We start from the raw sequence: 23722 nt of genomic DNA on the forward strand, positions 1-23722 counted from the left end.
ATCCTGCAATTTACAACCACGTGGATGAACCTCATAATGTTAAAAAAAGCCAAACAGTATATACTACATGATTATACTTTTACTAAGTTCAAAAACAGGCAAAGCTAGGGCTTCCCTGGTGGTACAGTGGTTGAGAGTCCGCCTGCCGGTGCAGGGGACACGAGTTCATGCCCCGGTCCGGGAAGATCCCACGTGCCGCGGAGTGGCTGGGCCCATGAGCCATGGCCGCTGAGCCTGTGCGTCTGGAGCCTGTGCTCCGCAGGGGGAGAGGCCACGGCAGTGAGAGGCCCGCGTACCGCAAAAACAAAAACAAAAACTGAAAAACAGGCAAAGCTAATGTAGAGTTTAAAAGTCAGGCAGTGGTGTTTGGGGAGGAGCCATCACCGGGAGGGAAGTTTCTGGCACGTTAGTAGAATTCAGTGCCTTGCTACGGGTGTTAGCCGCGTTTGCGCAGTTAAACCTGTGTACTTTTCCGAGAATGTGACCCTACTATAAGAAAGGTTTAAAAAAAAAATGTGTGTGTGTGCATGTGTGGAGTTGCTTGAGGGATGGCAGAGAACTTTTTAAAAATTTGACTTAGTCCAAGTTTAAGGCTTGGAACAAGTACATTTTAATAGTGGTTACTTCTTTATAGTCTGTACTGAGGCAAGACTCGGCCACCGTGGGGAAAAAAATAAACAAACTACAAGTAGGTTTGTAATCCTCAGAGGCAATGAAACCCCAGACTACCAAAAATATAAGAGAGGATTTTTTAAAAATTTAATTAATTTGTCTGCATTGAGTCTTCATTGCTGCGCACGGGCTTTCTCTAGTTGTGGTGAGCGGGGGCCACTCTCCGCTGCGGTGGCTTCTCTTGTTGCGGAGCACGGGCTCTAGGTGTGCGGGCTTCAGTAGCTGCAGCACGCAGGCTCGGTAGTTGCGGCACGTGGCCTCGGTAGCTGCGGCACGCAGTCTCAGCAGTTGTGGCTTGTGGGCTCTAGAGCGCAGGCTCAGTAGTTGTGGCACACGGGCTTAGCTGCTCCACGGCATGTGGATCTTCCCGGACGAGGGCTCGAACCCGTGCCCCCTACACTAGCAGGCGGATTCTTGACCACTGAGCCACCAGGGAAGTCCCTGTTCTGTTTTCTATTTAAAAAATGAAGGGCGGCGTGAAGGAGGAAGTCTGGGGAGGCGCAGCAGCTGGGGGTCCGTGGGGCTGAGCGAACGCCATGCGCCGCCGGCACTGCACAGAGGACCCGACCCGTGGCCGGGGCCATGGGTGTCTATGCGCGGCAGATGAACCAGCTGGGCGCGCAGAAGTTCTCAGCCCTGAAGGAAGTGCTCTTCCACTGCCTCACTGAGCCAGAAGAGGTGGAAAGGTTTCTGGCTCAGCTCTCTGAATTTGCCACCACCAAGCAAATCAGCCATGGCCCCGTCAGAAGCATCGTGAAGAGCCTCCTCCTGATTTCAAATGGTGCCGTGAAGAGTCTCACAGCTGAGCAGGTCCAGGCTGATTTCACAACTCTGGGTCTCAGTGAAGAGAAAGCCACCTACTTTTCTGAAAAGTGGAAACAGAATGCTCCCACCCTTGCTCGATGGGCCACAGGTCAGACTCTGATGATTAACCAGCTTGTAGATATGGAGTGGACATTTGGAGTGACGTCTGGGAGCAGAGAACTGGAAAACATGCTTTTACAATTAAAGTTGGTGGTTAAGAAAGGAAATCAAATGGAAAAATTTTTCTTCTTCTTTTTGCGGTACATGGGCCTCTCACTGCCGTGGCCTCTCCCGTTGCGGAGCACAGGCTCCGGACGCGCAGGCTCAGCGGCCATGGCTCACAGGCCCAGCCGCTCCTCGGCATGTGGGATCTTCCCGGACCGGGGCACAAACCCGCGTCCCCTGCATCGGCAGGTGGACTCTCAACCACTGCGCCACCAGGGAAGCCCCAAACAGAAAATTTATACATAGAATTAACCTTGCCTCAGTTCTACAGCTTCCTGCACGAGATGGAGCGATTCAGAACCAGCATGGAGTGTTTCAGCTGATTTCTGTCCCCCTGCATCTCCACCTCGCCCCTCCCTGCCCCCTCCTCCTCCCCGTGACTGCTCAGAGAGGTCGCTCGCTCCCAGGCCTGTGGCCGCTCCTTTGGGCCTGCTTGCCCCTTGGGAGCCTAGGTGCAAAGGTTTCTGAAAAACGAAGGATTAAGTACTTAAGGAGCCTGACAGGCTGGTCCTGAAGAGTCTTTGTTGAGGGACCCTCTACCACCTATCTCCCAGGTCACCGTTCAGATATTCAGAGAAGTGATTGCATCTCAGATGCAGGGGAGGAAATAAGTTGAGTCACCTTCCTTTCCAAGTTCCAGAGTAAACAAATGGTCTATCGCTCTAGGCACGGAGGACCTTTCCCCGCAAAAGAACAAGGAAGGGCTTGCTTATGGCTGAGGAAGAGGCGGGCTCCGTGAATGACACACGGGGGAGCCCCCAACAGAGTTTGTATGTTTGTGGTGGTGGTGCTTTGTTGATCAGTCTTTAGTGGACACCTGCATAAGAATACATGCTGAGTCTGCTCTGAAAAAAACTGAGGCTTCACTTCAGGTTTTGCCCTGTTGTGTGTAATGAGGTGGGCCTTCTGAGGCTATTTCAGCTTGTTTTGGTTCAAGCTGACCTTCTCTGGTGGTCAGAAGAAGAATAAAAAAGGTTCTGAAGAAGAAAAAAAAATGGGGCATAAGGCTTTGGTAAGGAATTGGCAGTAGATTTTCTGTTTCAAAATAGAGACGAGGGACTTCCCTGGTGGCGCAGTGGTTGAGAGTCTTCTTGCCGATGCAGGGGACATGGGTTCATGCCCCGGTCCGGGAAGATCCCACATGCCGCAGAGCGGCTGGGCCTGTGAGCCATGGCCGCTGAGCCTGTGTGTCCGGAGCCCGTGCTCCGCAACACGAGAGGCCAGAACAGTGAATGGCCCGCGTACTGCAAAAAAAAAAAAAATAGAGACGAGGCAATAATATAGATATGTGACTATTAGCTTCTTAAGCGCCAATTCTTCGATTTTAAATATTACAGATTAATGTCCACTACTAAACCTTGGATAATTAAAATACTGCGCTATGTAAATTTACTGTTATGTTTTGGGGATTAGGCACAAAAAATATTAATTTTGGCCACTACCACTCAACAATAACAATTCTGTCAACTGGGTCTTAGAAGCAGTTGATTTTTGAGATCAGTCAAGATAAAGTCAATCTGATTTCGTTTTTACCTTCAGGATGTAGAAATTTCTTGCCATAGATTTTTAAGAATGTGTTTAGTACTTTGAATAATTTTCTTAAATAAAGAATGCCTTTTATGATTTTATACTTGCCTTACTACATAACTACATCTCAAATAAAAATCACTATTTACTAAGCACATATCTTACTATACTATCTAATAATGACTACTATATTGGCTTTTAAATATTTATTTATTTATTTGGCCACGCTGCGCGGCTTGCAAGATTTTGGTTCTCCTCACCAGGGATAAAACCTGGGCTCCCTGCAGTGGAAGCATGGAGTCCTAACCACTGGACCACAAGGGAATTCCCCAATATTGGCTTTTTTAAACCAAAAAATATGTTGCAAGGGACCAAATTCAAATGGTATAAAGTGAGGTTCAACTAAATCAGGCATGGTTACAGAGCTACCTTTATTTTAAATTTCTAGTTTATGATAACAATTATAGTCATCTGTTTTGACTACTTATAATCTTTAACTCATTGGCTAATTATAATCATTAACTCATATATTTAGTTTCTCTTCTAACCTTCTCTTTGAAACAAAACAATATTCCATCTCAAAGAAAGTCGTTACTTTTTACTGTACAAATTGAAGATATAATAAATTTTTATAAAAGTAGAGAGGGCTTCCCTGGTGGCGCAGTGGTTAAGAATCCTCCTGCCAATGCAGGGGACACGGGTTTGAGCTGTGGTCCGGGAAGATCCCACATGCCGCAGAGCAACTAAGCCCCTGCGCCACAACTACTGAGCCAGTGCTCTAGAGCCCGCAAGCCACAACTACTGAGCCCATGCGCCACAACTACTGAAGCCCGTGTGCCTAGAACCCGTGCTCTGCAACAAGAGAAGCCACTGCAATGAGAAACCCACACACCCCAACGAAGAGTAGCTGCCACTCGCCACAACTAGAGAAAGCCCACGCGCAGCAACAAAGACCCAACGCAGCCAAAAATAAAATAAATTTTAAAAAAGTAGAAAAATTAGAATACAGGATAAGATGGAAAAAAAGACCTATTATTATGCTACCCTTTTGTTAGCATTTTTGTGAATTTTCTTTTAACCTTTCTCAGACATACACAATGGCAATTTCCAAATATAAACAAAAGTAGCCCACTAGCACCCTGATTCAATAGTTATCAATACGTGGCCAATTTGGTTTCATCTACAGCATCCATTTTCTATCCCTGTGAGATTATTTGAAAGCAAACACCAGCCATCATATCATTTCATTAATAAATCAGTATGCATTTCTAAAGAAAAGAAATGAAAATAACAGGCAAATTCTTACTTATTTAAATCATTAATATGTATTCCTCTAAAAAAAAAATATATATATATATATTTTTGTGTGTGCGTGTGTGTGTGTGTGTGTGTGTGTGTGTGGTGGCACCGCAAGGCTTGTGGGATCTTAGTTTCCCAACCTGGTATAGAACCTAGGGCCCCAGCAGTGAGAGTGCCAAGTCCTAACCACTGGATTGCCAGGGAATTTCCTAAAAAATATTTTTAACTATAACGATTTCCCTACACCCCCCTCTTTATTCCCTTGCTACTTATTTGTTGAAGAGAATGGGTCACTTGTTCTGTAGAATTTCTCCGAGGCTAGATTTTTTAATTGAATTCCTGTGGTATTGCTTAGTTTGCTCTTCTGTTTCCTGTATTTCCTATAAACTCCTAGTTGGATATTGAGGCTTGCTGAGATTCACACTTGATTTTCCAAACCTCACAAGTGTTGCTGGGTACTTTCCACTGCAGCACATCAGGAGGTGTATCACACCTGACTGTCTCTATTTCTGGGAATGCAGTATTGTGATAATGAAATGACCAGGGTATTTAAAAACTATCTTGAAATCTTTCAAAGCGTATTCGTGACAATTCATAGATGTCAACAGATCTTCTGTAAAATAAAAAAAAATCACACTTTGCTGTCACCATAATTCTCAGTAGCTCTTTGTTTCACTGAGAATGAGAATATGAAAACATTTAATGTGCAAGCTTCTCCTCGAGGAGGTTCATTTGTCCTCCTCCCTTGCCCCTTTAAGTTTATCCATTCTAGTCTAAAATCTCCATTTACTCATGGCCCTCCCATGCAGAAGCCAGTTTAAAACATAAATAAGTTTAATGCAAGTCTATACGTAATGCTTATTCACTATGTAACCCTGGGCAATCTCTCTGTGCTTCAGTTTTCCATTTTTAACATAGTAATAATAGTACCCTTGTCAAAGGGTTATTATGTGGCTTAAGTACATGTAAAAGCACTTATAATGGAACCTGGCACTCAATAAACTGCTCCAGAAATATTCATAGTATTTACTATTATTTCATATATTGGTCCTATTCTGCAGTAGATAAATGCATAAGCCATCTACCAGCCATTTGGTATGACTGGGGGCCTTTATACTTGTTTTCTGATATCTGAAAGTCCAATTTTAATTAATTAATTAACTAATTAATTATTTTGGTGCCAAAACCCAGGATTGAACTATGAAATCCCAAGTTGAGATTTCTGAGTAAGAGAATCTAGATTTGATTCCAAGTTTCAGAAAGTACAAATTAGTGACCACACAGACAGTGAAGTGGAATAGAAAGTATAGAAGCCCTAGAATTTAAAAAGTCCTTGATTTAGGTGTTGACTTTTTCGTATTGGCTATGTCACTTTCGCAAGTCATTTAACCTCTATGAACCTGAGTTTCTTCTTCATCTGTGCAGTGGAGGTAATAAAAATGAAAATAAAATGGAGATAATATCTATTTTGCAAAGCATTTGCTTAAGGACCAAACCAAACAATATATGTACAAAATATAGAAATACAAATATATTTTATTGGATGAGCCCCACATTCTCATCTAAGACATGTGCATAGCGTCTGCTTTACCTGGCTCCTTGAATTGTCGGAAAGAATAAAAGCAGCACCTGTTAAGCGGATAAAGCATGAGGATATTTCTCTTACAGTTAGAGATAAGGCCTAATGTAAACTCCCCAAGAGAGGTGACTGCAGCAGATGTTTATGCCCTCTGCCCACCTAATTTCAAGAAACTGTGGTTCAGCTCCACGTGTGCCAGTGTTCGTGGTCAATTAGCTAAGGCGGATTGGAAATGTGGGTGAATTAAGGACCCTGCGGCAACTTCGACCAAGGAGTGATAGATACCCTAGCCTCTCCGCCTCTCAGCGGAAAATTCGGAAACATTCTCATGTTCAAACATTCTCAGCTCATTTCCTCAGACGGTCCCCTGAGGGTCACCCACAGCGGTGACCAACTCAGAAGTGAAACCTCTATTGGCTTTTCTCCCTCCCTGTCTCATTCTCCACACTCCCTCCCTCACTTCTGCTTCCTGTAATCGCTCCCAAATAAACTTTCTGAGCCCAGGTCCTCATCCCAGGCTCTGCTTTCAGAAGAAAACCTAAGCAAAGACAGCAACACATTGAAAACTTTCAAGGTATAACTGACTGCTATAAAAATTTTTCTCACTAATCAGGCTTAGGTTAAAAAGAAGTAGAATAAAATTTAAAAAATTAAAACGAAAGAAAGAAAAAAAGAAGTAGAGGCCAGGAGAGCACACAAAGTCATTATATGCTTAAAGCATGTGTCTGTCTGGTGGGTGGGGCTTAGGGAAAGGAGATGCTGCGTCAAGAATTAAATCAAGGACTTCCCTGGTGGCACAGTGGTTAAGAATCCGGCTGCCAATGCAGGGACACGGGTTCAATCTCTGGTCCGGGAAGATCCCACATGCTGCGGAGCAACTAAGCCTGTGCGCCACAACTACTGAGACTGTGCTCTAGAGCCTGCGAGCCACAACTACTGAAGCCCGCGCATCTAGAGCCTGCGCTGTGCAACAGGAGAAGCCACTGCAATGAGAAGCCCACGCACTGCAACAAAGAGTAGCCCCTGCTCGCCGCAACTAGAGAAAGCCCACGCACAGCAACGAAGACCCAACGCAGCCATGAAAAAAAATTTATTTATTTATTTTAAAAAAAGAATTAAATCAAGGGACTTCCCTGGTGGTGCAGTGGTTAAGGATCCGCCTGCCAATGCAGGGACACGGGTTTGATCCCTGGTCCGGGAAGATCCCACATGCTGCGGGGCAACTAAGCCCGCGAGCCACAACTACTGAGGCTGCGCTCTAGAGCCCGCGAGCCACAACTACTGAGCCCACGTGCCACAACTACTGAAGCCCACGTGCCTAGAGCCCATGCTCCGCAGCAAGAGAAGCCACTGCAATGAGAAGCCTGCACACCACAACGAAGGGTAGCCCCTGCTCGCCACAACTAGAGAAAGCCCGGTACAGCAACAAAGACCCAATGCAGCCAAAAATAAAATAAATAAATAAATTTAAAAAAAAAAAGAATTAAATCAAACACAAAGGGAACACTGCTTTACATGTTTGCCTTGTGTTAATCCTAGTTTTAATACCTCAGTGGCCGACCAGGTGAGGAGAAGATGTTCTAAGAATCAAGGCTTTGATCTATGGAGGCCTTAATGTTATACCTCTTATGTTGTATCTTTTATAACTCAAGGCTTGGATTTGAACCAAGGCCCCAAATCAACTGTGAAAGAATCAGAGGAATCCTTTGGGATTCTGCTGGCATAAATGTAGTTCAAATTTATGTCTAATCAGCGTCCATTGAGTGCCAACCATATGTCCAGTATGTTGTTATAAACGCACCATTTATAGCCTTAAGCTACAAAAATGAGTATGTTTACATAAAGGCACAAATAACATACTTTGTATTCTATGCATTAAAACATGTCTTAGAAGAACATATTGAGGGTTTGTAATGACCACTGAATAATGCTAAAGGCAAAGAAAAAAAAACCCAGGAAAGTGATTATATGGGATAACAACCAGAAAAATGAGATACTCAAACATGATTAATTTCTTTGAACATATTCTGATAAAACTTCCATCACAACTGGAGTTACCTTGGGATGGAGCAAATTCTAAGCCTACTGATCAGATTTAAGTTATGAAACCTATTTGGTAAGGGAAGAAGTAACAGTTTAATGGAACATTGTACATCCCTAGAACTTTCCATAACAGACATGACATCATGAAATAGTTTCTAACTTAATTTTGATTTGACTCAGGTTGTCACAGGGATACTGAGCTTTTCATTAGCTTGGAACTGACAGCTTAACCCCTCTTGCCTTTTCTTATCTCATAATCCGCATCCTCTATTTCAGTCAGCCAGTCAGTTCTATTTTTTGCTTCTCCAAACATATCCTGCACATTCTCATCTCTGGGCTATGGTTCAGAGCATTTTGTCCTGTGTGGACTTCCTCTTTCTTCCAAATCTTACCCATCACTGACGAACTAAATGACTTCTCGCTTGCAGACAACATTTTAGGTTCATATAGTTTCCCTATGATGATATTATAAAAAGCCATGTAGATCTAAGTCTTCAGGACTATGGTTAGAAGACCTGCATTTGACCTCTGGGCACTGCATTTATTTGCTTTGTAATGTTGGGTAAGTCATTCAGTTCAATCATTCATCACATTTTTTGGTGGGGGGCTGGGTTGGGTCTTTGTTGCTGTGTGTGGGCTTTAGTTGTGGTGAGCAGGGGCCACTCTTCATTGCGGTGCACGGGCTTCTTGTTGCGGTGGCTTCTCTTGTTGCAGAGCATGGGCTCTAGGCGCGCAGGCTTCAGTAGCTACAGCACACAGGATCAGTAGTTGTGGCATGTGGTCTCAGTAGTTGTGGTAAATGGGACTAGTTGCTCCCTGGCATGTGGGATCTTCCCGGACCAGGGATGGAATCCGTGTCCCCTGCATTGGCAGGCGGATTTTTACCCACTGCGCCAACAGGGAAGTTCCAATAATATTATTTTTTTTAAAAAAGAATAAGTATATTAAATATAAGGTACTTAGGCACAAAAACCAAGTTTTGATTTATATAAAATCATGGCATATTCCTTTAAAAACAGTTCATGTTTGGAATGTGAATTTAGTGTTTAGAATTGAAGTCATGTTGAGATTCTGGTAGCTTCGCAGCTTGGAAAGACCTCTCTTAGTTAAGCTATACTGTCTGTGGACTTTCTTAAAAGGTAGCTGCCCCCTAAACAGCCCACTGAAGGTACAGACAAGGGTGTGTTAGCAGTTTTCTATAACAGGTGGTTTTTTCCCCTTTCAAAGGGCTGCTTGGGCGGGTGCTCTTACTGTCTTTAAAAATGATGACATCACAGGATCTAAAGTAGACTGTTTAAACTCATAAAACACTCAATTTATATACTCTAAGTAAGACTTTTATTTTATTTTTATTTATTTATTTTTTTGAGGTACGCGGGCCTCTCACTGTTGTGGCCTCTCCTGTTGCGGAGCACAGGCTCCAGATGCGCAGGCCCAGCGGCCATGGCTCACGGGCCCAGCCGCTCCGTGGCATGTGGGATCCTCCCGGACCAGGGCACGAACCCGTGTCCCCTGCATCGGCAGGTGGACTCTCAACCACTGCGCCACCAGGGAAGCCCTAAGTAAGACTTTTAGATTTGGTAATCCCAAGAGACTCTTTATCGAGTAACTTGACTATGGGTTAAAAGATTCTGCTAATTATATTTCTCACTCAAAACTATCATCTAAACTTAGATCACACTGCAGCTATAAAATGGTAATGCTGACAGCATCTTAAAAGCATTTTACAGGAGCCTATAATTGAAATGGGTGGTTAAATGAATCCAATTACTACCTTCCAAAAATTATTATAATAAAACATTTATTTTCTTAACACAATAAATTTTAACATTCTTAAGAACTGTTCATTTTCATAATATATAACCAGGTGTATTTATCTTCTCTGTAAAACTATTTCACAAAGAACAAAAGCCCCACTAATTATAAAAACAAAGACCACCCTTTGTTTTTGTTATTATTAACTAATAATAACAAATTAAATTTTTGTTATAATAAAGAAAAATCCTAAACAAAGCCCACTTAAATAGAGATATAAATAAATAGGAAAAAAAAAAAAAGAACTACGTAACATTCCAGTGACTCTCACTAGGACAGAAAATCTGCTACTTACGGCAGTGGCTCGAGAGAGTTCTCGACATGTACTAAGCAGTCCGTTTTGTAAATCGTCCCTCTGTAACAGCACGGTCTGAATGGCTGCTGGGTTATCTGCATTCAGTTCTATCTCTTGGCTGGCTGACAGCAAAGCTTGCTCAAGCGTGTACTATTATAATAAAAATGATTACACTTAATATTCTGCACCATCGAATTAATTTGTTTACTTTAGTTATCAGTGTCCTGATAATAGTGATATAAAGTAACATCAATTGTAGATAATAAACATAATTGTCCTACTTTCTCCTTGTGGAGTTGCTGAAGTTTCTCTTCCAGAGCATGTACCACTTTATCTTGCTCGCATAATCGGCTTAACTTGACCTAGGTTACAAGAGAAGACATCTTTTGTTAGCAACTTTTAATTTTCCCTGTAATTGGATTTAGGCATAATAAAAAAACACATTTAAAACAGCCATGGAATAGCTAATTAGGTCAGTCTTTATTTCAATCAGTAAAATAAAAACTAAAATATAGCCTTTAAAGATAGAATGCTTAAAAAATGCATATAGAGTGAAAAAGCATTTCAACCATACTATTTAACCTACATAATTCAAAAGATTCTTAGTAATCAGGCAGTCTCATATAACTTTAATGAACCATTTTAATGTGGTTAAGATATTTTCTCTACAAACTGCTGGACAGGTTAAGTAACTTATGCAGTCCTTAATTAGAACACAGACTGGATTCTGTTTTTATATTTTTAAAATTATGTTCTTATGTTCTTCAGAAAAATCGCTTCTAACTACAGTAATACAAATAAAAACATTGCTAATGGAGAAAAATCACTTTCAATAGTTTTAATGTTTTAAATTCTTGGTAATACCCCAATTTATTATATTATAAAAATATGAGCGGGTACTTTAATAAAATTTCAATCCCGCAATAAACCAGTTCACTGCATGTCTGAAAATAAAAACCTTGGACAAACTGTAACTATGTCCTAAACGTTACTGCATAATGATAAGAAAGCAAGAAATTTGAGATTCCACTTTCTTTGCCACTTATCCATTAAAGTAACCACCTTGGGCTTCCCTGGTGGCGCAGTGGTTGAGAGTCTGCCTGCCAAAGCAGGGGACACGGGTTCGTGCCCCGGTCCGGGAAGATCCCACATGCCGCAGAGCGGCTAGGCCTGTGAGCCATGGCTGCTGAGCCTGCGTGTCCGGAGCCTGTGCTCCGCAACAGGAGAGGCCACAACAGTGAGAGGCCCGCGTACCGCAAAAAAAAAAAAAAGTAACCACCTTAACTTTGTTAGACAACACAACTCAAACTACATCAGATGGGATACAACTGAAATGAGAAGGAGGTACAATTCAATGGAATAAAACCAGGGGAAAGGAGGGAAGAATGAGATATAAATAGGGACGTCAGAGATGTAAAATGTGATTAACAACAATAACAAAGGATGCAGTGACAGAATTTCTTGAGGCTAACACTTTCTCTAGATGACAATTTTACTTTGTCTCCAATCCTGCATAATTTTATATAAGAAATAGTCTTTACTTTCATTTAAATGATTCTAAATTATGTTCAGCTGCTATGGGCGTGGGGTGGGCAGGGAATAAATCAGGAAGTGAGGATTTAATTGGCACAAAAGAAGAAAACGTTACTTATTTGATGTCATTTTGGACGGCAGGAGAGGAAGAGGAAATTTTTTGTCATGCTTAGTTCCAGTGTTTTGCCAGAGAGTATGACAGAGCATTGATAATACATCGCATGCTAATACGTACATCAATATCTACTTCTTCAGGTCTGTATTTGTATAATGTGCCTCTACATTCATCCTGTGACAGCTATAAGGGAAAATGTCATAGAGTAACTTTAAAAATAATTTTAAAAATACACATTTAATTAGGTTATAGTTAATATTTTAGATTTATATAACAGTAACAAAAATGGGTTTTTAATGATTCTTATACTTTTAGAAGTTTAATTCAAACACAGATCATTACAAAAATAGAAAATTATTTAACAGTGATACAATATGCAAGATACATAAGAATGATGTTAACTTAGGCTTGTCAAACAAAATAATAAGCTGGCCAAACAAAATCATACAGCACCTTACATTTTCCATTTGCGAGACACACATTATTTAAATGAAAAATTGACAAATACAATCGTAGCAACTGTGCTGAATCAAATTTTGAATCAGGCATATTTCAACAGTCAAAACCGTACCTTCACGGTATACACATAATCACACAACTGTGTATGTGTACACTCAGATGCCAACATATCTTAGTACAATATTATTAACAAAACCTATAACACGTTGTATACATATACATAATATATAAACACACATACACAATATAGACTTATCTTGTTCCTCTGTCTTAAGAACTAAAAGATAATGGAAGAAAAGGATGGGTTTAATCGAAAAGGGGTAAAGCACTCAAAAACCTCTTAAAACTGAAAGCCTACGTTATAAACTATGGACAGTCAAATTGCATAAAAAGTTGGTTATGTGTTTGCTGACACCATTTGCTTCATTATATTGTAGTGAATTATTATTCAGTGTATTTAAACATCTTTTTTTCAGCTTCTTCCAAGTATCTTTTGGTCAAGCAAATCCTCATTTCTGATGGTGTTTACCAAGATTTCAATAAGCCATCCCAATCAGTTATACCCCAGGTCACATCATAGTGCCTCTGCAGGCAAAACTGCACTATCTCTCTTGTCTTTTAACTTTATATTGACTGCTAGACAGTAACAAAAACATAGTAGGACAATGTAATTGGGCCTCATTGCATGTTTGCGAAATGGTATACTTTTTCTCCAAGTGGGGATAGGAGTAATGTATCCCAACTACATTCTAGATTGGAAAATTAAATTTCGTATATACATATACAAATGCACAAGAATGTAAAAGTTACAACTATGTATGACCTGTCTGTAAAAAACTGCTTGACATTTACATCTCAAGAGGCATAATTTAAACAGCAGATAACTTTAAGTGGGTCTAGGAATGTGGGAATCAGGAGATTAAAAATGTAAGCATTCCAAACATACAATAATAAATCCTGGATTTCCATGTTTCACTTCAAGACACTGCTTTCACGTACCTCATGCAAATGATTCTGTGACTACTTAGGGGTATACACAGTGATTATTAAGCCACAAAACTTTCATAGAAGTGAACATCACATGAAAAATGAATTTAATGACAAAAGTCAGAATACTTGTGCACTATTTTAAAATAAAGACCACTGAATATGTCCTGAGAAGTGTCAATTGTCATTCTAAATTAAAGCACCTAGAACCAAGAAAATAATTTATATTCCCACTTGAAAAAAGGAAGTAATGAAAAATAAGTTTTAAAATGCTTAGATCCAGAATAAAAAATGTGAGATAATGCTAAAATGAGTATTTCTCATTTTTAAGAAATAAAAGATGTAAAGCCTTAGCTACTAAATGTCTACATATACTTTGCTTATTTAATATTTAAAGTTAAACGCCAAACAGCTTTACTAAACCATGGAATGCATAATTTGAACATAACTAGTGGCTAGTGCTATATCTAGATTAAAATATGCTTTGTACCCTATATCCCAGGGTCAAAAGAAAAAAAGACAAGTATTTTAAAATGGAAACTTAGAATTTGTAAGAAATATTTAGGGTAATGGTTTAATATTTTTATTTAGGGAATCTTACTGCATATTCATTTTCATATCAGTTGGCATATTATAAAAAAGAAAGATGTGTACTGTGTACTTATAACTTTAGAGTGGTATCTCCTTAAAGCCACAGAAATATTATACATATAAATTAGATTTATTGTTGTACCTATATTTTTGATACCAATGAAAATTTATTTAAACCTTTTATCAACTTATTCAATAAAGATAATTAAATATCAACTAATAAAAATCTTAAAATAATCAACCTTCCACTATATTGAATTCATTTCTTTTGCCTGTCAGAAGGAAAGCATAAGAAAACAAGATTATTCTTTAAATAATTAACTTTTAAGCATGGCCTATTTCCCATTACTGATAATAATTACTGAAGTTTTTCTTAAGAAGAGATGGATATAATTTTTTTTTTAATTCATTTTTTGGCCATGCTGCATGGCTTGCATGACCTTAGTTCCCCGACCAGCGACTGAACCTGGGCCATGGCAGTGAAAGCGCAGAGTCCTAACCACTGGACAGCCAGGGAATTCCTGAATATAATTTATTTTAAAAATTTCCATCTAGAATTGAAGTTTACTATTTTGTCCTCAATATGAAAATTCTACTAATAAGAAAAATGTAATTTCATGAATATTCTGATTAACTCAAGTTCTGCATGAAATAATGTTTCATGGCAATACTTTTTAGCATTTTTCAAACTCATCTTTAGCGAAAAAGCTCTGAGTTTGAATACGTTTGTTTGAGGTACCTCAGCAACACTAGAAAAGTAAGTGAAAGGGGGCTACACAGTAATTATATAAGCTTGAGCAGTGCTCAAACTTCAATCTGAGAAGCGTATTATACAGACTACTGACTATATAAGGATACGTATATTATATTTAGAAAGTCAGAACTTTTTCATAGTAAGGTATCTTTTAATCTTTTTAAAAACTGGTTTGGCATTAAGTTAAAAGAAAACCACTTTTGCCAATTAAAATTCAACTTTCTATAGTATCCCTTTTTAAGTATGTGAAATATATATATGTTTATATATATTTTAAAAGCATATGAATATATATACAAAACACAAAAAAAGACTTTTGGGGAAATATTTGATAAAATTAGACTTTAATTTCTATGAAAACTCAAAAATGCTCGTTGGACTGTATGTATTTGCTAATTAGTCTGTAACCTTTAAAGCAATTATTTACCATGTGACTAATTTCACTGATATTAAGTATGTTATAAAAATTCTGGTACATGGGCTTCCCTGGTGGCGCAGTGGTTGAGAGTCCGCCTGCTGATGCAGGGGACACGAGTTCGTGCCCCGGTCCGGGAAGATCCCACATGCCGAGGAGCGGCTGGGCCCGTGAGCCATGGCCGTTAAGCCTGTGCGTCCGGAGCCTGTGCTCCGAAATGGGAGAGGCCACAACAGTGAGAGGCCCGCGTACCGCAGGAAAAAAAAAAAAAGTTCTGGTACAAAATTGTACTCGTGAAAGATGGTAGAATGATTAATAAATGCAGAGGAGTTTTTCAACTTGAAGCTCACTTAGCATTTGTTTTGATTCAGTTTTAGGTTCTTTTTTTGAGTAATTTTAAGAAAATTACTGGGACTTCCCTGGTGGTCCAGTGGTTAAGACTCCATGCTTCCACTGTACGGTGTGGGTTTGATCCCTAGTCGGGGAACTCAATCCTGTACGCTGTGTGGCACAGCCAAAAAATTAAAAAAAAAAAAATTACTACCCAGGTAATTTCTCAGGTGTCCTCCTTCTTCTAGGAAGATGTAAACACAGAGGTTCTCCTGAGAGAAAACCTGAATGGCTATGATTCAGAAAAACTGGTCATAAAACACTATATTGCCACTTTATTTTCAGCTAAATTTCAGGAACCTATTAACACAGCATTGCAATGCAATGTCAGAAAAGCAAACCATCAGGTGTACAATATAAACTTTCACAAAGGTTTTCTTTGAATAATAACATGATAATGGAAATCTGGAGAAAAAAAAAGATGTGATTTCAATTTACAGAAGTTTATATTAACAGAGTTTAAGAAATGCATCTGTCACTTTTTTTTTTTTTTTTGTCACTTTTATCTATCAATGATGCTCTGCCATAATTAAGTACTTTACTACTGGCTGATTAAAGAAAAGTATCATCTAAAAACTCCCTAGATTTGATAGCACTGACAGTCAATATTCATTACCTGGCTGCCCATGTCATACCCAGGCATGGCTGCTGCTGTTACACATTCAGATCTTCCTGTTCTATACAATATCAGGTTGTTTTCTTTCAAGTATCAAAATGAGGAAATATATTTATATGAATCTATTACTCTTTCAGTATTCAAGGTTACTGATGCTATATAAGACCAGTTTCAGATACCTCCACATTTTTGAAGGACTCCAGTAAGAACTTTTAGTGCAACTGAGTGATTTCAATCAGCAATGACTTCTGCACCATCAACCTTGATTACCGATCAATATAAAAAAAGAAAACCCAAACCAAATGGAACAGAAAATCCCAGCTCTCATTCTTACTGTAAATATACAACATGTGAAAAATGAAACCATAACCTATTAAAACAGAAGGCTTTGATCTCACATCAATCAGCATCATATAAAATTATAAGCTGACAGCTTCAGACACTGAAAAAGGTATCAATTCCAGAATAAGTGCTAAGGCTGTCAGTGTGGCTTTTTGGAATGAAGTGTCAAGATTCTAAAATCTGGTGACTTTAAAAGGAGTGGTAAGATTCCATTTTCTTTTGAAAAGAAAAGCTGTTTAACTTTAAATATTTAATACTTTATCTCCTTATTGCTAATTAAAAACTATGCTCAGTCACATAACATACTTTAAATGTTTTGAAAACTGTGCTCAGAAATAAGAGTCACCCACCCACCAACTGTTTCAGTCTCCCAGTTTACAAGGCCCGTGATGCAGACCCTCAAGGCACCCGATGCAAACCAGAGGCCTTTAAAGCCAGCGCGAGCTCAAGGTGCTTCTTTTTACCAGGTGCTTTTACATATTTTAATCAAAATATATATTCATTTTTCATGTTAGTTAATTTTCTCCCTCTGTATGATTTTTAAAATACTGTAACAGGTCGTAGGCCACAGTAATTTGAGGGGGTTGAAGTGGAAGAAGCTGATGTTGCAAAACACGCAGCTAAGAACATTTAGACCATGAAATACAAAAAAACTGGAGAGGAATGTATAACATGACTTCTTTTGCAGATCTGCAGATTACCAAGATCCTAAATTAAAGCCAGCCAACTCCATGGCACATATTTTGAGTTAGGGAAAAGAATGGGGTAAGATATGATGATCACGATGACTACTACATAAGAGGGAAAAGAATACGGGGAGAAGATACTCCCAGTATGGTAAGAAATGGCTGTCTTTAGTTTTTACCATACCACAGTACATAAACAACCTTTAAATAACTCCCATACAAATATAATCTATTCCTGAAACATTGGGGTGGGGTGGGGTGGGGTGGGGTAGGGAGGCAGCCCCTGAAAGGAAGAAAATATTTTTTTAAAGTTTTCCCTAAAAATCAGTTAGGCTTTTAGAGTTAATCAAAATTAATGGCAAGTTCGTAAAAATTTTGCAAGTGTACTGCAGACCTCCAAGTACATATCAATCAAATACTCTGCACAAAAACTTCAGGAAAATGGCACACTTAATATCCAACAGCGAAATGTTCAGCAAAGCCATGCTAAGAACTGCAGCATCTTGAAAAGCACGGATGAATTGCGTTTTTTTCCAAAAAGACAGAAACAAAAAATGGAATAAGAAAAAGACTAATGTTATGAGTAACTCTGAGGATAAACCAAAACTGTCACTGAGGGATTTTGCAGATGATAAAGCAGTATCATTCACTGTCCAAGACCTTACTTGCTGGTACAGTTGGGGTCTTAGCGCCGAGTTCTCAATCATTGTGTGAACCATGGTGATAATAGGTTCATTTTCTTTCATCTATTTCAAATCAGGAGGAGCATACAGCAAACATCAGTTTACAGCATAGCTAGATTTGAAAGACGACACTGTAAATATAGCCTCTACTTTAATATCTTCCTAATAGTGCAGTTGTTTACATATTATCCCAAGGTTGCATAGAATCAACTTAATATAAACCATTTCAAACAAGTATTAAATGTTACAAAATACTTCCAAGGTTATAAAAAAGCTTACTAATTGCAATAAAGGTTTTACTTTATAAACATAACCAATATTGTCAATTAATGAATATTCCTATAATACTAGAATAGATAATAAAAGCATCAAGATTCAAGGGATAAACTAAAGGGTGACAACCTATAAACTTAAAAGGAGAAAAATGGCATGACTTAATCAATTACTTATATAGTAAAAAAAAAAGCTTAAAATGATATTCAGTTCTTTATAAGGTTATTCAGAAAAATTTTAGTTCTCTACAAATAATATAATAATATCTCTTGTCACTTAGACAATCACACATTTTATTAATCTTGATAGACACTTATATATACTCTATTTTGGATTTTCTCAAAGTATAACACTGTATGTAGAATGATTTCCAAGACATGCAAACTAAAATTTATTTATTCAGCAAAGACTAAGTGAATCTCCCTAGGTCCTTAAAAGGCTGAAACCATGTTTCACATTTCCAGCTATATTGTACTTAATTACTGCCTCTAGAAAAATATTTATTTTAGCAGGCTCTGGACTCAAGAATTAAAGCATTCAAAAGACAGTTTTATATATATATATATATATACACATATATACATATATGGTAAAAGGCCAACAAAGTTTGTACCATTTGTAAGCAGACAAGTCTGTTTATAATTGCAATTTGTAACACTTGGTTTATATAATTTTCATCCCCCATATTATAGAAAATAAGCATTTCTATCATGGTTAACAAATGCTACTTTACTGAGTTAGCTAAATCTGCAAACAAAAATTTATTAATATTAAGATTAAATTCATAAGTAAAAATTAAATCTTGAAAACTTTATACCTAGACATTTTTATTTTCAGTCTAGTTACCAATGTTTCATGTCAATACCTGTTTTGGTTGTTAAATGACTGGTTTAATCTACTTTTAAAAAGTTTTATTCAAGGTAAGTAATTTGTTTTTAAATCTACACATTTACTTATTAAACTCAAACTTCTATACATCAGTTAAATCTACTCATCGGTTGAACTCAAACTTCTTTTTTTCCCCAATGCTATCCAATAAGGGACCAAGGCATTTATAGGTGACATCTCATGCACACAGGTAAGAACTGTGTTGATATGCAGTACAGGAAAAAATTTTACAGTGTTGGAAAGTAACATAAAGAGACAGCTATAGATACAAATTTTTCTTTAGCAGAAAAAAAACGCTTATTCCATGCTTATATTTTAAAGGAACGCTGGTTATTTTATCTTAACCAAATGTTGATCTTGGAACAGTTGTAACTGCCTTTGCTTTTGGCTCAATCATTTGACTGCATTGATACATACTTTGTACAACATAGGTAGCTTAAGTCTCTCTTCATTTTTTAGTATTATTTAATTTTGATTTTCAAAGCAATCTCATCTATACTTGCTACTTTTCAATAGCATGCCATGAAAATTAGACAGAAGAGTACCTGACTCAGAGGTTGGGGGGCTGGGGGGAGGTGGTAGAGGGGCTGGGGTTTGAAAGAAGGTCAGGAGCATATGAATATTTAAGAAATAATGCAGGTCAGAGAGTATCCAAATGTAAAAGTCACTCAAGGTCAAACTGAAACTGCTGTGGAGTCTCGGAAATCTGGCACTACAAAGAGGCCACTGTCAAAGGGCTAGGTCTGCCAATATGGCGGCTCCCACCTTTAAGTGGAGCAGATCAATGATTGATCTGGTGGTACAGATCAATGACTAGTGTTCAGCCTCTAGGCCTGAGGAATTTACTTGAAATGTATTTATAAAGGGAGAAGAGACAGTATGATTTCTGCAGAAGGGTAATCAAGCTTGATTTATTTAGTGGAATACTTTGAGAGGGTAAATATGTACATTATAGAGGGAAGCCACATTTGTGATTTAAAAATGACTCTTTAATTTACCTGTCAAAAATCATTAAATATTAAGTCACTGAGAAGGATCTTGCAGGAAGACACTGATTTAGGAACAGAAAAACTAAAAAAATACTAAGAGTAAAAATAACATTAAAAAAAGATAAAATTTTAAAAATTGAAGTATAGCTAATTTACAGTATTATTTTCAGGTGTGCAACGGTGACAGTATTTTTATAGATTTTACCCCATTTAAAGTTATTATAAAATATTTGCTATATTCCTTACGCTGTACAATATATCCATGTAGGTTATTTATTTTATACATAGTAGTTTGTACCTTAATCCCCTACTTCTATCTTGCCCCTCCCCACTCCTGTCTTCCCACTGGTAACCACCAGCTTGCTCTCTACATCTGTGAGACTGTTTCTGTTTTGTTATATTCATTCGTTTGTTTTATTTTTTAGATTCCACATATAAGTGATAACATGGAGTATCTGTCTTTCTCTAACAAAAAATAACATTTAAAGTGTACAGAGTGTCTCAGAGATCACTTCTGGAACTGTTTTTCATTATGAAAAATTTCAAATGTATATATCAAATCCCAGAATATTAAAATTAGAAGGCATCTTTGGAAAGTGACAATTTAGTACAGCAAAGAAATGAAAAATGTAATTATTTTAAATTGTGGGACCAGATCATTATTTTTTTTCTATATACTTCTCTACATTTCCCAAATTTTCTCCACTGAATAGATACTGCTTTTCTCATTAAAAAAAAAAATGTTATTAGTCAAGGATAAAAAAATATATAAATACCAAATAAACTAGATTAATGGAACAACTATATCCTCTGGCAAACACCCCTTGGTGACACAAAGAGGCTAAGAAAAAATTTTAGCACATGTGTTTGCATCATGTTCAAAGCTGTTGGGAGTCCTTTAGTGCAGCGAGACCCTGATCGAGAACTGTTCTCACAACCTTTATTCTGCCGTATGAGTCTGTATCCACATCAGAAATTGACTGAAGAAATGTTAACTAACTAAAAAAAGTAAGCTGCCCCAATGCATTTGTAAATACCTATGACTACCTTATTAATATCTTTTTTCCTTTTTATTACTGGCTACTTCAGATATCAAAGTTCAAGCTTATTTCAACCAGTGGTTCTTAACCTAGAATCACTTGAGGAACTTGAAAAGAACAGAGATCCTGATTCCCAGATAACTATAATGTGCAACTTGAAAATCTCTAATGTAGACAATACCGTTAAAACATGAAGGTGACAGGCTGGTTTAAAGATTCCTTTTGGCAGAAGTAACTACAATGTTCTTTCTCAAGGTGCTGAAGTCAGTCAAATGTAATCTGGTAACAGTGAATGTTCTTCAGCTTACATACTCCTTGGGAATCTCATTTTACTCAAGTCAGAGATGGGATAAGTCTATCTGCAGACGGAGGCAGCAGAAGTATTTCAGAATTCCCCTGGGCACCACACTCACCTGACCAAGGGCTGTTAGGATGACTGGGCTTGTAAGAAAAATCTGCACAGGGGAGTGGTCCTGTATGTGGTGGCACTCTCCTTGCACGTGGCATGCAACAGCTGAGGCCAGCTAAACACAGTACTCAGGATCCCACACAATGGGAGTTCGGTCCGCATTAAACAATTCAATGATCTGCCTGAAATCTGACTCTTTCCAGATTCACTGAATTGGCAATACTAGATCTGCTTTCTCTCCAAATAGATCCTAGAAATAGGCTAGTGATTTTTTTCACTAAATCACCTCTGAAATATCTCTATCTGTCTATCTTATTGAAGTATAGTTGATTTGCAATGTTGTGTTAGTTTCTGCTGTTTAGCAAAGTGATTCAGTTATACATATACATTCTTTTTATATTCTTTTCCATTATGGTTTATCACAGGATATTGAATATAGTTCCCTGTGCTATACAGTGGAACCTTGTTGTTTATCCATCCTATATGTAACAGTTTGCATCTGCTAACCCTAAACTCCCATTCCATCCCTCTCCCACCCTCCTCCCCCTTGGCAATCACAAGTCTGTTCTCTATGTCTGTAAGTCTGTTTCGTAGACAGGTTCATTTGCTTCATGAAATATCTGTATTTTAAAACTTAGAAACTGATCATCTCTGAAATTTACACTGAAACAGCACATGCTATCTGGCTTTTGCTACGTAAACTTTATACAACAGCTTTTGAATTAAAGCAGTAAAATATGACTCCCCCCTCCCCCCCACCAAATACGTGATGCTCCATGAGCACCTTAGAATTTCATGCTCAAGTTCTTAAGAAAAAGGACTATCCAGCAATTCTCTTCTGGTCTGACTACTACAAGAATCCTAGGCAGCATTACGGCACGGCTGCTAATAGCTAATGTATTTTTGTTTTAAGGAATTAGAGCAAGAGAAAGACTAATTAGTACTTGGGGGATGTTTAATAATTTACTTGAAAATGAGTTAAATGCTTCGCTTCCTGCTTTAATTCCTTCTTTGAACTAAACGGTAATACAGGTTTAGTTTCCAATTAATTGCTAAATTATAAAGCTATTATAAAAGGTCCACTATTTTATAAAAATGAGAATGTATGAATTGGGGATGACGCTATTTTCATAATTAACTTCAGCAATAAATAAGAAAACTTAAGTGGAAATATCTTGGAAATACACTTAGGCAATGCCAATATATTTCTGTTTACAACAAAGACATATTTTTACTTGAAATTTGTAAGTCCAAATGTTTACAAAAACCACCTAGAAAATGAGATACTTAACTCTAGCCTCTTTCTGAGGTTTGAGGTATGTTGGGCTAGTATGAATACAGAGCATCCTTTGATGTTACTGTTAGAAATAGCTTGATTTAAAAACCCATCACCAAAAAACTTACTCAACACAATTCTATGCAACCGTGTCACAGCTGGCAGGATCTTGAGTGGAACTTCCCAACTGACACCTGCGGGCTGGGAAAGGGTTCCAGGTGTCTGGAGTTGGGGACCACCTCAGTCCTCAGAGTGCTTAACACGCTCCCAACAGCACGGCCTCAAGTTTCTGTCAAGGTGTGCACACCTACTGTCACTTTTCTATGTGGGCCATGTAGGAAAAAGGTTAGAAAGCACTATGATAGTGTTTTATGTTTCAAAAAGAACCCCAGACATCTCCTCTTTCTTTGGCGTTCCTTGTCATTATTTATCTCAGTAATTCTCAAACCTGACTGAGGAGAAAAAATAAATCACCTGTGGAGTTTTCAAAACAGAGTGGGCTCTGGCAACTCTCACTGGGGGCTGGGGGGCAGACAGCCTTGAGAACTGTACTTTGTTTTTGTCTTTCTAAAGATCCGCCAGTAGGTATGACAGGAAATCAGGCTTGAGAACAATGGTCCTACCCTGGCACTAATTTAAGTCATTGAGGACCAATTCAACCATCACCAATAAGGAATTCTTCAACGTCTTGATGAGTTGGTACTAAATGTTGGTCAGGATACCTGTGCAACTATCAAAAGATGAAAAATTTCAAACTAATGATCTAAACACAAGTATATTGCATGTAGACTAAAATAGTCTTGTCTTTGTATGAAATACAGCATTAAGAGATTTAACCCCCTTAAAAAGTCAACTGAATCTCCTTATTAATAATATTAGTGGACTCAGCAGAATCACGGGGTGTGGGGGGTGGGGTATTATTACAACTCCAGTTTCCAGTTGTTCTATTATCCTAGCAACTTCTAATATCCGTTTCAAAGTCTCTACCTCTACAGAAATTGGACCAGCTAGGGATGC

At 38.3% G+C, this 23722-nt stretch overlaps 1 protein-coding gene and 1 pseudogene across 23 annotated transcripts in view; one reads left to right on the top strand and one right to left on the bottom strand.

Annotated features, from left to right (window-relative positions):
- PLEKHA5 (pleckstrin homology domain containing A5) overlaps positions 1 to 23722 on the bottom strand; it is a 259317-nt gene that overhangs the window by 32676 nt on the left and 202919 nt on the right. For 10 of the 23 annotated variants that reach the window (XM_065886867.1, XM_065886869.1, XM_065886868.1 and 7 more), the window contains 3 exons: positions 12028 to 12090; positions 10541 to 10621; positions 10260 to 10409 (listed from right to left, as the gene is read on the bottom strand). In XM_065886867.1, coding sequence (XP_065742939.1) covers positions 10260 to 10409; positions 10541 to 10621; positions 12028 to 12090 — 294 coding nt within the window. Of the gene's footprint in view, positions 1 to 10259; positions 10410 to 10540; positions 10622 to 12027; positions 12091 to 12607; positions 12644 to 17812; positions 17894 to 23722 lie in introns of all 23 variants that reach the window. The other 13 variants (XM_065886852.1, XM_065886862.1, XM_065886857.1 and 10 more) reach the window with 4 other exon arrangements.
- Positions 1209 to 2024, top strand: LOC136131271 (COMM domain-containing protein 7-like; annotated as a pseudogene).

The sequence above is a fragment of the Phocoena phocoena genome, chromosome 11, assembly GCF_963924675.1.
Source record: "Phocoena phocoena chromosome 11, mPhoPho1.1, whole genome shotgun sequence".
Classification (NCBI taxonomy): domain Eukaryota; kingdom Metazoa; phylum Chordata; class Mammalia; order Artiodactyla; family Phocoenidae; genus Phocoena; species Phocoena phocoena.